This window comes from the organism of the source record quoted next, unplaced genomic scaffold (genome assembly GCF_019419815.1).
Source record: "Pyrus x bretschneideri cultivar Hongxiangsu unplaced genomic scaffold, Pyrus_bretschneideri_v1 Contig102, whole genome shotgun sequence".
In the NCBI taxonomy this organism is placed as follows: domain Eukaryota; kingdom Viridiplantae; phylum Streptophyta; class Magnoliopsida; order Rosales; family Rosaceae; genus Pyrus; species Pyrus x bretschneideri.
The window spans coordinates 1,054,379-1,069,767 of NW_025999394.1; the positions used below are offsets into that span (position 1 = coordinate 1,054,379).

The 15,389-nt window shown below is 35.6% G+C and overlaps 1 protein-coding gene, 2 long non-coding RNA genes and 1 other non-coding gene across 5 annotated transcripts; 2 read left to right on the forward strand and 2 right to left on the reverse strand.

Moving 5' to 3' along the window:
* Positions 1–2,342: 2,342 nt before the first annotated feature.
* Positions 2,343–7,209, reverse strand: LOC103937634 (serine hydroxymethyltransferase, mitochondrial). 2 transcript variants are annotated; one of them, XM_009347583.3, is made up of 16 exons: positions 7,017–7,209; positions 6,805–6,849; positions 6,639–6,725; positions 6,247–6,368; positions 6,074–6,150; positions 5,728–5,852; positions 5,352–5,444; positions 4,859–4,951; positions 4,544–4,741; positions 4,305–4,409; positions 4,129–4,194; positions 3,871–3,948; positions 3,640–3,751; positions 3,446–3,556; positions 3,137–3,304; positions 2,343–2,667 (listed from the first exon to the last, which is right to left on the reverse strand). In XM_009347583.3, exons 1-15 carry the CDS (start codon positions 7,104–7,106, stop codon positions 3,159–3,161), a joined length of 1,548 nt encoding a protein of 515 aa, XP_009345858.1. In that variant the 5' UTR covers positions 7,107–7,209; the 3' UTR covers positions 2,343–2,667; positions 3,137–3,158. The 2 variants fall into 2 exon arrangements, with proteins under 2 accessions (XP_009345858.1, XP_048426672.1); XM_048570715.1 differs by lacking the exon at positions 2,343–2,667 and adding an exon at positions 2,774–2,984.
* Positions 7,210–7,319: 110 nt separating this feature from the next.
* LOC125470910 lies at positions 7,320–9,017 on the forward strand. Its single transcript, XR_007253280.1, has 3 exons — positions 7,320–7,455; positions 7,710–7,794; positions 8,493–9,017. It is a non-coding gene; the product is annotated as an uncharacterized LOC125470910 (long non-coding RNA).
* Positions 9,018–9,988: 971 nt separating this feature from the next.
* Positions 9,989–10,062, reverse strand: TRNAN-GUU. The gene has a single exon. It is a non-coding gene; the product is annotated as a tRNA-Asn (tRNA).
* Positions 10,063–11,187: 1,125 nt separating this feature from the next.
* On the forward strand, positions 11,188–13,779 carry LOC103937633. Its single transcript, XR_007253286.1, has 5 exons — positions 11,188–11,522; positions 11,620–11,716; positions 11,895–11,937; positions 13,214–13,481; positions 13,584–13,779. It is a non-coding gene; the product is annotated as an uncharacterized LOC103937633 (long non-coding RNA).
* Positions 13,780–15,389: the final 1,610 nt, after the last annotated feature.

The following is a 15,389-nucleotide window of genomic DNA, read 5'->3' on the forward strand; positions in this document are numbered from 1 at the left end:
ACACACAAATTAAACCCTATAATTTAGACGATAGTAGTATGAGTAAGTAGGGATCGTTTTATTCTGACGATTAGAAGGGATACTAATAACACAAATTAAACTTAAAAACTGAAAACTAAGCTAGACTAACACAAAATAAGAACTGAGGGGGATGTTTAGACAAATTTTAACAAAAATAAAGCATATTGCAGCAAACGAACTAAGTCTTGTACGAGCTATAGGTGAAAGGCTAGCTACAGGATTGTTCTCCACACATGAAACATATGCATACAAATCGATTTCCAGTTATTCTTCCTATAAACCATGAATGGCAATGCCCCAAATTAACTGTAAATAACACTAATTAATTCTCAGATTTTCCTAAGTCATTGAATTGGACTCAGCGACACAACCAAACTATTCTTCTTAAGTTCCCTAACTATGAAAAACATGATAGAGATTCATCTTATAGATCATTAAGTTCTATGAACATCATAAGCATTGACAAAACATTTGTAACTATGAAAAGCATAATACTCTTGCCAAGAATTTACTTAACTCAATCATGAGTAGTGACTTTTACTACTTGCAAATATAAGTTCATAACGATTAGCTGAAATTCCCTTATATTCTAGCATCAAATTTTTGCATGCAAACTAAGTATGCATCCTTAATAAACATACAAGAATAAGTTTTCTATAAAACAGACAAGTAAATCGCACATAGCTATGCTACAAATATGAAGAGAAAGCTTGACAGGCTGCAGGAATCCGATGGTCAGATTTTAAGTGATCATCAGAGGTTTGTGGGTTTGTTCAAAAGGCATTTATTGCCTTCATCTTCTGGGGCTGTACCATGTACTGAAGCTCCAAATGACCAACCGCCGGTGCCTTCTCTTTCTGGGGTTCTGCCGAGTACTGAGGCTCCAGATGATCAACCTTCGGTGCCTCCTCTTTCTGGGGCTCTGTCAAGTACTGAGACTTCTCATGAGCAACCTTTATGAAGGCTTCCTTCTGTTCGTTTGTTTTGATTCATATGTATGCATATATCTGTAATTTATCGGAGATATCAATAAACAAGCTTTACTTCATTCAGCGTATTGTGTTAAATACACTAAGGCATCCTTCACTAAGTTCATTGAAAATTTTCTTTTGTTGAAGTTTGCATGTTGAAACTTCGTGGGTGGATGTTGTAGGTTGAAATATTGCTTCCTAAATTTCCCGAGTGAGGAAAGCTTCTCAATTAAGGACTTGAAAGATCCAAGTCACTAAGTAGTTGTGAAACTTCCGAGTCCGAGGTGTAGTAGCATATGGTAGGAGTCCCCTAAATCTTGGGTCAAGGGAGTTGACAAAGGAGGTGTTTTGCTAGTAGTCAAGCTTCCAAACTAACAAAACTTTGTTTGTGATATCATATATCTGCATATATGTTTCAACTTGAAAGTACTTCAAACTAGTTTGAACTTCACAAAGGCCCGAATATTTTTATATTTTAACAGGCCAATTCTCTCTTGCTTCATGTTGAGAGGTAGGGAAATAATAAGATAAAAATAAGCACGTGGCTCCTCGATCTATAGTTTTGATTCCATAGAAAGTATGTGATACGGTTGCCATGTCCCATGATAAAACTGTTATATCAATAGAACGCTAATAAAATTATAAAATAATAATTTATTTGTGTATCATGCTCTAACAATTAAGGAGAGAAAATGTGTCATGTGGTCAGACTTCCCACGTAATGGAATAGTCATGATAGAGTTGTACTATAATGATAAGCATGGACCATATAGTTATGATAGAGTTGTCCTATAATGATAGTCATGGACCATATAGTCATGATAGAGTTGTACTATAATGATGGTAATGGCATAGTAACTGTAGTGTGATAAAACAATTAAACAATGTGAATGGTAGTGGGAGTACGAATTAGGGAGGGTTTTAGGTGAATGTGATCAACCTACCCATGTGTCTAATGGATTTGAATGGTGACTATGAAATGCTAGTTTATAGTGATGGTTACGTTGAGACTTAGGTGACTACTGTTTTTCTTTTGTAAGACCTCAATGCTTAATTCTTTTTCAGACATGTATGATATTCATCTATTAACATTGAAATAGAATTCTCATTGCCTTTAACAAATTAAAAATGATATTTTATTTGAAGTTATTATTAACACTAAAAAAATATCGTCATCATCTTGTAAATATTTAAATTTCGGCAAATTTTCGTATTTACACATACATTTCTCATTTAAGATATTTATTTAGGTGAAGTTTAAAGTCAAAATTTATGAATTGCATTATTTAGGTGAAACCTCAATGCTCCCTTTATCCCTTGCAACCAAAGAAAAAAGGGAAAGACAAAGACTTTGGAGTGAAGGAATTCCATCCATACTTGTATAAACTATGTATTAAACTCATTTGTTCATTGGACATAAGCGGCATATCATGTTGGCCATACTGATTTGTCATACTACTTTCTTTTCTTCGTGCTTTTTTTTTTTTTTTTTTTTTTTTTGAAATGAAGGTAGGTTTATTGCATAGCAAAGCTTCAACAGATATACTTATATACATTCATCAGGATCCGAATCAAGGTTTTGCTGAATTTAGATACACCGTAGCTCTAAGTTCGATCTTGAAATATGATCCTTCTTGTTTCTCAACCAAGAAAACTCCGTTTATGATGACTGTGCCTGTTCCAGAACGATAAATTAAATCATAAAGTGAAGAACACTAAAATCAGAAAATTAGGATACCAGATCAACCACATACCACAAAGCAGCTAATCAGACCATCAAAGACTACTAATTAACATGAGATTGCAGTGAATGTTAAGATAGATTACAGCATTAAGATAGTAATGTAAGCATGCTTTAGCAGCAGGTGCAAAGCGATTGTTGGCATTTTTTTTTTTACTTTGTATCGGTTTGAAAGATTATACACTGCGCTGAAGTCCAAATGCATGAAAAATGCATTGATTGTTGGTGATGGAGAGATGTCTTTCGGCTCCCTATTGTGTTTTTCACATAAACAAATTAAATCACAAGACGCGCCTTTAGAGTTGCTCTGATTGAAGTACAAATTTGTGTCTCGTTGTTCATAAAACGCAAAAGCGTCATATGAACATACATGGCTTGAATTGTGATTGAGGTTATCTCATACCTAACACAGCATGATCTCTTCTTCAGTTCTTGTACTTCAAGGTTTCTTTCTCAAACCCAATTGTAGGAAATTGCTTAGCATACTCCTCAACATCGTGGCGGAGCTTTGCAGTCTCAGATTGGAAGTGAGGGGCAGAAAGTGCGGCCACGAAGTCCTTCAACTTCGTTCCTGGTATACAGAAATGAACGAAATGCAATTCCATGTGAGTCGATGCAAGCACTACGATCACTCCACTTGTATATGGAAGGCAACTAGACAAACAAAAACTTGGTGAGCATGGAATTTATGATATCAAAGATTATTAGGAACCTTTGGCTTCCCCCTTGATCTTCAATGCCAAATTCACAGCAGCATCAAAAAAGTCTGCAACCTTGGCGAAATCCTCCTCAACAAATCCCCTAGAAGTAAGAGCTGGGGTTCCTGAAGTTGCAAAAGAATTACCAAGTAAGGTTACGGAAAATCCAAGGAAAAAAAGAGCAACTAAAATGATGAGAAAGCTTTACCCATCCTGATGCCACCAGGAACCATAGCAGACACATCTCCAGGAACAGTGTTTTTGTTGGCTGCAATGTGAACAGCCTCCAACACCTTTTCGACCCTGGAACCGTCAATTCCCTGAAAAATGAGATTCAAGAAATATAAAGCTATATCAGTACATAATTTGTAACAGAGAATCTACATAACGCTATAAGCTTCTCGGTTAAGTATTACAAAAAAGCAAAACCGTCTATTACCTTGTTCTTCAAATTGACCAAAACTAAATGGTTCTCGGTTCCGCCAGAAACAAGTTCATATCCTTTCTGAGCCAAAGACTGCAAATTTTGCCAATTTTTCTATTATACAAATGTACTAGAAAGAGAAAATCATCAGCGAAATTCTAATATGTGAATAAAAGGATACGTCTAAAGTTATTCGTAATTAAGTATAAATGAATGTACAGGTGTAAGATCTTATCTCAGTAACAAAGATTCATGCATCTGATAATCTGATACCTGGGCAAATCTTGAGCAATTGGTGAGAACTTGCTCCTGATAGGCTTTGTACTCTGGAGTAGTAGCCTACATTAAAAGAAGATTCGGACAAGATGAACAATAAGATTTCAACATAATATGAACTGGAGGGAAGGAGAGTGATTGTGCAGAGCATTTAACTTAATCGGCACGTATACCTGTTTCAAGGCAACTGCCAAACCAGTAATTGTGTGGTTGTGTGGGCCACCTTGAAGTCCAGGAAAGACAGCTTGATTGATTTTGTCTTCGTAGTCGTACAACACCTTGGGGAAAGTATAGACATTGGGCCAGTTTGAAGAATGAATACATCAAATAAACGAAAAATGATTACGAGTAAAATGCAGCTTACAGGGTAAATATACTTAAAGTTTTTGAACTGTGATCTTTGGAAACTCACCTCTTGCCCTTGTTTGTTAGTCTCTTTTACCCCCTTTCTAAAAAAAATCATGGCTCCACGAGGGCCACGCAGTGACTTGTGCGTTGTGGTGGTCACTACATCTGCATAGTCGAAAGGTGATGGAATAACACCAGCTGCAACCAACCCACTGATGTGTGCCATGTCTGCCAACAATATTGCTTTCTGTTTGTTGCATACCTGTCAAGTACTTGAAATGTAAATCTTGGACTTCTCCACCATCACATTATAATTTTAGTACGAGGGCTTTTATTTTGAGATTTTCTACTATGATTATACAAATCCAAACAAGTTTACCTTACGAATGCGGTCATAATCATACAGACGTGCATAAGCACTAGCACCAGCAACTATTAATTTTGGCCGGTATAGCGTGGCACTTTTCTCCAACTGAACATCATAGTTATTCATGTCAAATGAAGCTTATACATTCACAGGTAGAAAAAAATTAAAAACACAGTTTATATAATATGACAAGCGAGACTAAATAGAATAAGATAGAATTCGTCTAGTAAACTTCAGTTAAAATGTTGCGGTTTAATTCATCCATCACTGCCCTGATTTAAAAGATGACTTTCACTATTCCTAAAGGTGAACTAGTAGGTTTGATTTGCGATGGTTATTTGGCCTTAAATGTTCTTCACGAATTCCTCTGTTGTGTCAAGGTCTAAAGAGGGAACATCCATAAATCATGGCATTTTTAACAAGTAATTTCCTGCACCTATGCACTGCAACAACGAAAAAGAGTTGTACTGCAAGAATCACTAGAACAATAAAATTTCTAAGCTACCTGGGCGTAGTCAATATAGCCGGTGCTCTCATTCAGTCTGTATGGCATGGTTTCGAAAAATATTGACACAGCAGATATCTTTTTAGTGTCAGTCTGCACAGTACCAAAACAAGAAGTAATGTAATCGCTATCAAACATTGAAACAACACAAATTAAAATTTATAAACAGTGTGAGTTTCAAATTTCTTCAAAGTTAATAGATGTTATAAGTTTTGAGGCCAATGTTACAACAAGGTATGGAATTGTTCGTGCCCACACTTCAGAGGAAATATTGAGCACACCCTTGGGCTTAAAATCAAGACAGATGAACAATGATCATAAATCGATATTAGACATTTCATCACACCAGTCACCGCTTAATGGAAGTTGTAAGCACCTGATAACCGTGAGAAAGATGACCACCATGAGGAAGATCAAGTGCCATGATTCTGTCATGAGGTTTTAACAACGCAGTGTAAACCTGGAAATTAGCTGGAGATCCTGATAAAGGCTGCACGTTCACTGCAATGTAAAGAAATGACATCATGTAAAAGAAAGCTTTGTTTAAAACACAACTATTCAAGGTTTTGATTGACTTAAATTCATATTGTAGCTGTTTGACAACTGAATACATGGTTCCAGTGAGTGTTGAGAACTTGAGATGCATAGTTCACATGTATGCTTACTCTAGACATTGTAACAAATAGCAGGAGGCTGCTCATGAGACATGCCATATGAATTACCTCCCCATTTTGCTGGATCCAACCGAAAAGCTTCCAAAGCACGCTTCTGACATAAGGATTCTGCCATGTCAATGAACCTGAGAATATGAACAGTTGACTATGTAAACACTCTGCTTTCAGTCACATAGTTTTGTATCTTGAGCAAAGGCAACAATCGGGAAGCTTTCACATACTCATTTCCTCCATAGTATCTAGCACCAGGATATCCTTCGCTGTATTTGTTGGTCATGACTGACCCAACTGCTTGCATGACAGAGACCGATGTGAAGTTCTCCGAGGGGATCAGCTCTAAACCCTTCAGAAATACAATAAAGAATTCCAAAAAGAAATGAAGTTAAAGCACATGCCAATACTTGCTATGTATACTAAAGAACCAGTTACCATCATTAAACTTCTCACCAAGTAATCACGGAAAAATGAAAGAGAAAATGTTTTAGCTGGGTTTAGTTCTCGACATACTAATAAGAGAGAGCATTTTTCACAATAATAAACATTACTCAATGACAAATAAGCCTAAACACTATTCATAATAAAGTCTTGAGTGGATTATAGAACGAGATTATACCTTCCATTGCCTGGTTTTCTCGTGCTCAATGATATCCGCGATTTCAGGATCTACAGCCTCCAGTGGAGCATTCAATTGCTTAGGCCACTGCAAGATTTTCACAGTTTCACTATTCATAAGCAAAACACAGGAACAAACAAAAACACAAACCAATATAGGAGCTTACACTGACACCAGGCTTCTCATAGACAGCTTCATTAGGCAGAGATGACTGCATAGTGAAAACAGACAAATGGGTAAGTGGTGAAGTTATCAGATATTCAAAAAAGTTCGAATCCTCATATCCTCATGCCTGTAGTTTAGATTAGATTTATTAGAATATTGCTCGAATAAAAAAATAGAAAAGAACCCAACAAAAGAAAGGGATAGTAGAAAAACCATGTAATAGTGAGAGGTGGCATTGAAGAGGGGACGAATGGACTTATCCCCAGAAGCCGAAAGCCTGCGAAGCGCCAATGCCATCGCCATGGTTGGTTAGTTTTCCTCACCCTTTGGCTTCTGCGTTCAGTTGGGTGGTGAGGTTTTGTCTAAAAGCTTAACAGTTGAGGTTTCATTGTCAACTGTAAAAAACAAAAACTGGATTTTTGTATACTTGTAACACAGTTATGTGGGAAAAATAGTTAGGAGACAACCATCCATGAGAGGCCTATCCGAACTTATCATTTCTCAGCCACAAAGGGGCTCTCAGCAGGATAGAGCCTGATCGGGTTTTTTGTGTGTTTTGTGAGATATATTTGGCCACCCAAGCTTTTTGAATGAATCTTGCAGGAGAGAGGACTTCACCAACTCAAGTGTCATTTTCCTAGAGCTGTTGGAGGTAAATCTACCAATATACCAAAGTTTCATTTTATATTTTTTATTGTAGAGCTAATTACAATGACCTATTACCAAAAATTTACAATGAACTATTTGTCAATTTGCCCCAAACTTGTATAAAATTGGCAATTTATCCGAACTTTAATTTTCGCCGATTACTGTCCTGAATTTTTGTAAATAGTCAATTTCTCATGTCATTAAATTTTGAAAATTTTTAAATCTAACCTCAATTACAAAATACATCCCAATGTTTAGGTACTTTTAGCAAAGGACCCCCTTTTAGCAATGATTATTTGAAAACTGCAAGGATTAAAAAACAGTGATCTTTCAGGTAACGCAGGTTGTGTTTTTGTCCCTCTGTTTCGTCTTTATTTATTTATTTTATTTTATGTTTTTTTGTAATAATATTGCATATTACATTGTAGAGTCTATTCTTATATATAATTTGCCTAAGTTGGGATCAGAATTTCTTTATGGCTAATGGAGGTAGTGATAAATGAATAACCCCCATTAGTCATAAAAAATACAGGCTCCATTTGTGCCAATTATATGTAGAAATAAATTATACATAACATATTATAATTTTTTTAAGTAAGCCAAGAAGACCATATATTTATACCATATTAGCGTATCATTTTATATGACAAGTGATGCATCTGATTAGATAAAGTATTAATTGACGTGATTTGTATGCATTACTTACCACATCAAATGATACACCAATGTGGTCTCTTGAGCACTTTCCAATTTAATTAGTTCTCGTCATAAAAACTTGTCTTCACATATTGGTAATTGTGAATAAGCCTACAAATAAAAATTTTAAGATGCAATAAAATATTCTCTTGAAAGCAAGAGATTTGATGTTTTTTTTTATTTTCGTTTTAATTCACCTCTTAAAAATGGACATAACGTGTGCCTAGGTTGTGCATGATCCATATTTATAACATACACACACCATATTGGCATGATAATGACACTACAACATCCATATATAATCAATAGGATAGAGATACGTTATTAATACACTATCAATAGCAGATGGCAAGGAGGCTTTAGCAGAAGGTCGAGAAAGCCAACTGTTATGTTAGAGGTGGTTACCTCATATGACACATGGATCTGGCATGCTTTCTTTGAAGTCCCTGGATACCAAAATGACATTACAGTTCTTGGGCGTTCACCCTTCTTCAATAACTTGACAGAAGGTAAAGCACCTTAACTTGACTACTACATCAACAACCGTCAATACAATATGGGGTATTACTTGGCAGATGACATTTACCCAAAGTGGGTGGCACTTGTCCAAGCAATTCCAAACCCTAGGAATGACGCAGAAAAGTTGTTTACCTTACGCCAAGAGGCATACCGGAAAAATGTTGAGAAAGCTTTCGGTATTCTACAATCACGGTGGAAGATCATTAATGAACCGGCAATAGGGTGGAGTCGAAAAAATTTGGACTCCATCATGATGTCTTACATCATATTACACAATATAATAGTGGAGGATGAGTGAGATGGGTATATTGATGGAAAGTCCGATGACAACCAAGAAGATCCAAATAGGTCAAGAAGGGCTCGTGCAAAAATATATGATGGTCCTAATTTGCCTTTCAATCCAAGAACTGGTAGTATCTCTATAAATGAGTACATGAGGCGCTATAGAATGATACGTTCTCGTGCCACAAACAAGTACCTACAACAGGATCTTGTTGCACATCTTTGGGCCAAAAGAAGTAAGGAGTAGGCGTTTAAGTTTTATGTTGTTAAATGTTTTTTAAAATGTTGTTTAAATTTCATGTTGTTAAATGTTTTTATTTATGTTGTATAATTTGTATGTTGGTTAATGTTATTTAATGTTGTTTCATATTGCATAATGTTGTTTCATGTTACTTAATTTAATTTAATGTTGTATAATGACTAAGGAAGTTATAGGAAAAAAATATAATTTAAAAAAAATATGAAAGAAATTTTATGAAATAGAAGTTACAGTATAAAAATAGAATTTAAAATAAAACAAAATAAATTTTGTGAAATAGAAGTTATAGAAAAAAATGGAATTTAAAAAAAAATATGAAACAATTTTTGTAAAATAAAAGTTATAGGAAAAAAAATATAATTTAAAAAAAATAGAATTTAAAAAAATATATGAAAAATAAAAGTTATAGGAAAAATTTTGTAAATAAAAAATAATAATAAAATTGTAAAAAAAAAGAAAAATCAAATACAACGTCTAGTTGACGACAATAATACATTTATATTAAATAATATAAACGTATTCATATCGGTTATAATCAACAAAAGAACTAATTTTTCTGGCTAGCCCTCCAACCCTCTCTGATTCCACAGCCCTCTGGCCTAGCCCTCGATTAGAGACGATTTTTGGACTATTTTCGACCATTTGGACCCTTCAGTTAGAGATGGTCTAAAGTGAGTGACCTTTTTTTTTTACATTTTATATTGGGAGGATTATGATGACGTGGGCTTGGGCTTGCGTTTGGCCCTTTGACCAAAATAAGAGAACAAAGGGTAAAAATAAACGCTAGAAGGAGGGTTCGAACCTCCGACCTTGTGGTTAACAGCCACACGCTCTAACCAGCTGAGCTATTCCAGCTTGCCCTTATAGAATCCCATTTTATTATATGTACAAAAAAATAGCTAAGTACATTAAAACCAAACCTCAAGTTTTAAGAATAAAAAGAGAATCCAAAGGAGGGGTGTTGAGCAAAAATTGTACACAATATGTAAACCAAAAATTCACTCGACACAATTTTCACCGTCGTTCATTTTTCGAAGAGGGTTTTATTAAATTGAGTTCAACCCATTCTAGGCTACACGCCTATTAATTACAACCATTCTTTTGGGAAAGGAATAATACCCTTTGATTCTAATTTGAATAAATTGTAATTTGGGGATTTAGGTGTTTATTTAATTTTACGACTGTACCTAGGTCGAGCCCTAGATTGCCTACGTATCCTCGTTGAGGGATCAAGTCACTCGTAGTTCATGATATTTGGTATTTGTTTGGACTTGATACCTTGTGCAGTTTTAGCTCATGCAAGTAAGGAGCATTTGATGCCTTGTACAGTTTTAGCTCATGTGGGCGAGGACTTTGAGCCATTGGAGCACGAGGTGGCTTCGTGCCATTTGAATTATGTTGCGGCTTCATGCCGTTTAATATTTGATATGGCCTCATGCCATTTGAGATTTTTCTTCGGCTTCGTGCCTTTTGAGATTTGATAAGGCTTCGTGCCATTCGAAGCGTATTTATGCCATTTGTAATTTGAATTGGCTTTATGTCATTTGAAGTTTGATGTGGCTTTGTGCCCTTGGAGCAGCTCTATTTTTATTCACGGAGTCCAAAAATATTGAGCTCACGTGAATACAAAATTGTTGTTTTACTTCAATCTCATATGGAGCAACATTCCCTTAAAAATTAGGAACTTTGTTGCATGAGCAACATCCATTAATTGTGTGCTTGAAGGCTTTTCTTTTACTCTTTGTAGAAACTGTAATTATTTGATTAAAGTAGCAGGAGTGAATTTAGTTTATATAAACCAGGGATTTGTTTTGGTTTCACGGTTGCCTCTAAAACTTGATATCAGACTGTCTACGTATCCTTAACAGAATCAAATCCACGTAGTTCGTAGATATGCTTGATTTGGATTTGCCTACTTGTGTTCAGACTTGGCAAAATGAGTAGCCAATTGGATTTATTTAAAACCCATATATGACATTTGATAATATCTAATAGGCCTTTGTGAAATAGGACTTTGGTTTTTCCTTAAGTAGAAACCGTGTGAGATGCACAGTTCAAAGTGAAATAGGATTTTGTCTTTTCATTAAGTAGAAAGTGGGACTCCAAGTCCCACGTGAGATGCACAGTTCAAAAAAAAAAAAAAAAAAGAAAGAAAAAAAAAAAAAGGAACAATCAGAAATTTTTCCTTCTCCAGTATTTATTCCTCCAAACAGCGATGTCGATATACTCGAGCTCCCCGTCGATTTCGCAATGTTTTTTTTTTTTTTTGAAATTCCTTTTGGGTTTATTAGCCGTTGAATTCCAAACAAAGATGGGTAAGATTGGTGGAGTTCAAACTCTTTTGAATTGCTCCAATTTATCCTCTTTTCCTCCTAAATCGCAGAGGGTTTTTTTTCTTTTTCTTTTATGCAGGTCACGAGAGCCTTTGTTTTTTTGCTGCCTTGTTCTTTTGCTCGTGTGCTTCCTTTGTCGATCTAAAACTCAAAATGAAGAGGAGGGGAGAGATCAAGTAGGTTACTCATTTTTGTTTTCTATGTTCTAGGTTTGATCTGGTAGATGACAAACCCCACTTGTTGTTGGTAACTTTTGTAGCCTAAATTCATTTAGCTTTTCGTTTATCACGAGTAGCTTTTCGGTATCACTTTGACTTGGTTTTTGACATGGTTGTTGGACCAATTATTTTGCAGCATCGTGGTCGTTGAAAACAAGCATTGATTCATGGCTCCAAAGGTGAGAATTGCACTCTAAAGTTTGCAGGACGCCCTTATTTCTTTTTGCTTCTATTTGTGTGCTGCCTTCTATGCTTAATCAGAATAGGTACCATACTTTTCCATTTGAATGTCACGTGAGTGGTTTTATAATAGCCTGTGCTCATGGTAGTTTTGTCATGCTTGCCTTTCTCATCAACATTAGTCATCCATAACATTTTGGCCTCAGTATCCTATTAGAGTAAATATAGAAATATAGAGAATAATCTGAATAATGACTTTGAGGTACGATTTGAATCATTTTCTTAAAGTGTTATTTGCCCTCACTCGAATGAGTTTGCTAAAGGGTTCTTGGCAAGTCACTTCCAGGTTACAACAAAGTATGGAACATTCGATTAGCAAAACCGAATTGTATTCCCTTAGAAATAACTAGAAAGAAATTGTATGAATGTGATGGAGAGAAAAGAGAGCAAGGAAAGTAGAAACAAATTTCTGAAAATTGTGTGTGAAACATTATATCACAATAGGTATTTATAGGCATTAAAGCACCCGTTCATTGAGTCCTTTCATTTTAGTTGAAGATATACAATCCTTCTTAATAGTGTTGACCCAAAAGACATGTTTCTATTTAGAATTTTCAGAAAATAAATTTTGATTATTTATATCTTTTAATTCTACTTATACAATTTGAGTAAGTATCATGTCTTTTAACTAAAAGCTATACCATTCAACTAATTACATTTGCTGCGCATTGGAGCACCCTTTATCATACACACATACTGCACAATGCAGCACCAGTTATTATATATATATATATATATATATATATGTATGTATGTATATATAAAATATAATTTATATATTCATTATTGAAATCTCTAACGTATCCATGAGTAAATGTAGTTTGATATTGAAGTGTTTTACACGGTATGTTTCCTCAAACATAGTTGCACCATTTTTCGAACACAGTAGCTACTTGTCCCATGCTTTAGCTTTTCTTTTTGGTAAAGTCCCGTACTTTGACTTTAGTCTATTTTTGAAATGCTTGTGCAAACACCATCCCATTATATTTTGCTGGAGCTTTACAAATAGAAAGGGAGACATCATCGCTTTTAATTTCTCCTTTTTCTTGGACTCTTATCCCAAGTGAGTTTTCATAGGATTTTATGCAAAGGCCTTCTCCTCGTCTTGTACTCGTTAGTAGCAAAGAAAACATCAAAGAATCACAAACAGAACAATTTCTTTCCTTTTGAGTTGCATTTTGTCATATGTTGATCCCTTCTTGTTTTTCTTCACAGAGACCAAGCATGAGTCGGTCAAGGGGAACAAAAGTTGCATTGGCTTCTTTTCCCTTTTATTTGTCCACAAATGCATCTATTTTCTCATTGGACCGCAAAGAATGACTTTACATATAAGACTTAACTTTCTATATCTGCTTCCTTGGCTTGCCGTGACACCGATTGCTCCTTTCCTTCTTGGCATGGACTGCAAGTATGCGTTACTTAGACTTGATTGGAACTTCACGGGATAGTCTAGGCCACCCCAAAGAAATTCATGAGAATGACGGTAGTGGCGAGGAGCGGAACTCTTGTGTACTTTTGTTCTCTTCAGATTTAGGAGGCTACTTTTTTTTTTTTTTCTGACTGCTTTGTGTTGTTGTTGTTGCAGGTATAGAAGAGTAGTCGGGCTACCATTTAAGAAACCCTCCGTGCACAGAAACCTTTTATGGTGGCTTGTTGGCAATTCTCTTGTATAAACTGAAGATTACAGGTTCTAGGTAGTTGATTATGCCCCATTTTTTTCACTTTTGTCTGCAACAAAATATTAAACAAGAGAGATAAATAAATTAACAAAACTTGTTTCATACCTGGTGATGAATGTTCTTCTTTGGATCTTGATTCAAAAGCACGAATGGTTGAACTCCTTGTTCACTTTTCTGGAAGCACTTTTCTTTTCTTTTTTCTTTTTATTTTATTTATGGATGTTGATCAGTATGTAAAGCCCATCTTCATTTTTGTTTGGGTTGGATTACATCTTTTGTTTTGTCTTGTAGTTTGACCCAATTTGTATTGACTCTATTTTTTTATATATATTATATATTTTTGTTGTTCAACCGGAGGTGGAATAGCCCAGCACCCAGTCAAAAAACCAGGCTGTCACTCTGTCAATTCACTCCAGCCCAGGAACTTGCCTGGCACCCAGCCCAAGTTGGTCTCTGGGCCAGCCCAAAATTGACTAATCAAGGAGCCGGGCTATTTGCCTGGTGTGTGCAGCTCCTTCGCGAGTGGGTGCGAGTAGGGGACAAGGGTGCAGGCGGTGGGGCCTGCTGTCAGCCCACTTGTGCTTCACCCGAAAGGAGGCGACGTGGCCCTCTCAATGTCGTTGGATTTCCAACAGTTAGTTTTTGTAGACCGTTGGATTTCCAACGGTAAAAAAAATTTAATTTAACTTTTAAAATGGACCGTCTAATCATAAATCAACGATCCATGTTTTTTTCATCAAAACTAAAAATAAAATAAATAAAAAAAGGCCCAACGGTCAGAATTATGATTGTTGGCCACATGGCAGCGCCTTGGCTCTTGGATTTGAATATTTTTCAAATCCAACGGTCCAGATTAATTAACTATATTAAAATTTATTAAAAATTATGAAAAAATACAGAAAAATTATTAAAAAATACAGAATTTTTTTTAAAAAGTTATTTTTTTTTCCTATAAATGCCTAACCCTCATCTTCCACCGTACACCACATTTCAATATTTTCTACACTTTCTACCAAAGCTTTCATATACTTTTTGTGTGAAAAAAAAAATACCAAAAAGCTCATCCTTTATTTTTTATGTCCATATAAACCATACATCCCTACATCCATCTTCATCGTTTTCAAATCTTGAGTTTTTTGTACAATGTCTTCTTCAAGGAGAGTGCATCAACAATTTGAGGAGCAATAGAAAAGATTGTTGGCACAACAAGAAGAATTGATCAATCTCGAGGAAGGTGGAGGTGGAGATGAGGCTTTCGCAATGGAGGAAGACTCGGATGATGACCATAGAAGGCAGATGGCCTCACATTCCCGCCGTGTCATGGAAGCTGTGGGTTAGATAGCCAAACCCAGACATGCCGCAAACTTCGATAGAAAAAGGGAAAGACGAGGTAAAGATCTCTTGGAAGATTATTTTATTCCCAACAGCGTATTCTCTAATCATGTTTTTAAACGTCGTTTTAGAATGAAACGAAGTTTGTTCAACAAAATCATGAGTGTTATTTGCAACCATTATCCATATTTTGTGCAAAAAGATGATGTTTTTCGTGTTCTAGGTCTTCTTCCAGAGAAAAAAATTACAGTTGCCTTTCGAATGCTTGCATATGGAGCATCTGCAGATTAAGTGGATGAGATCGCGAGGATGGGAAAAACAACTGTTTTGGAGTCCCTAATGCAGTTTTGCTCTGCAATTGAAGCCTTGTACACCAATGA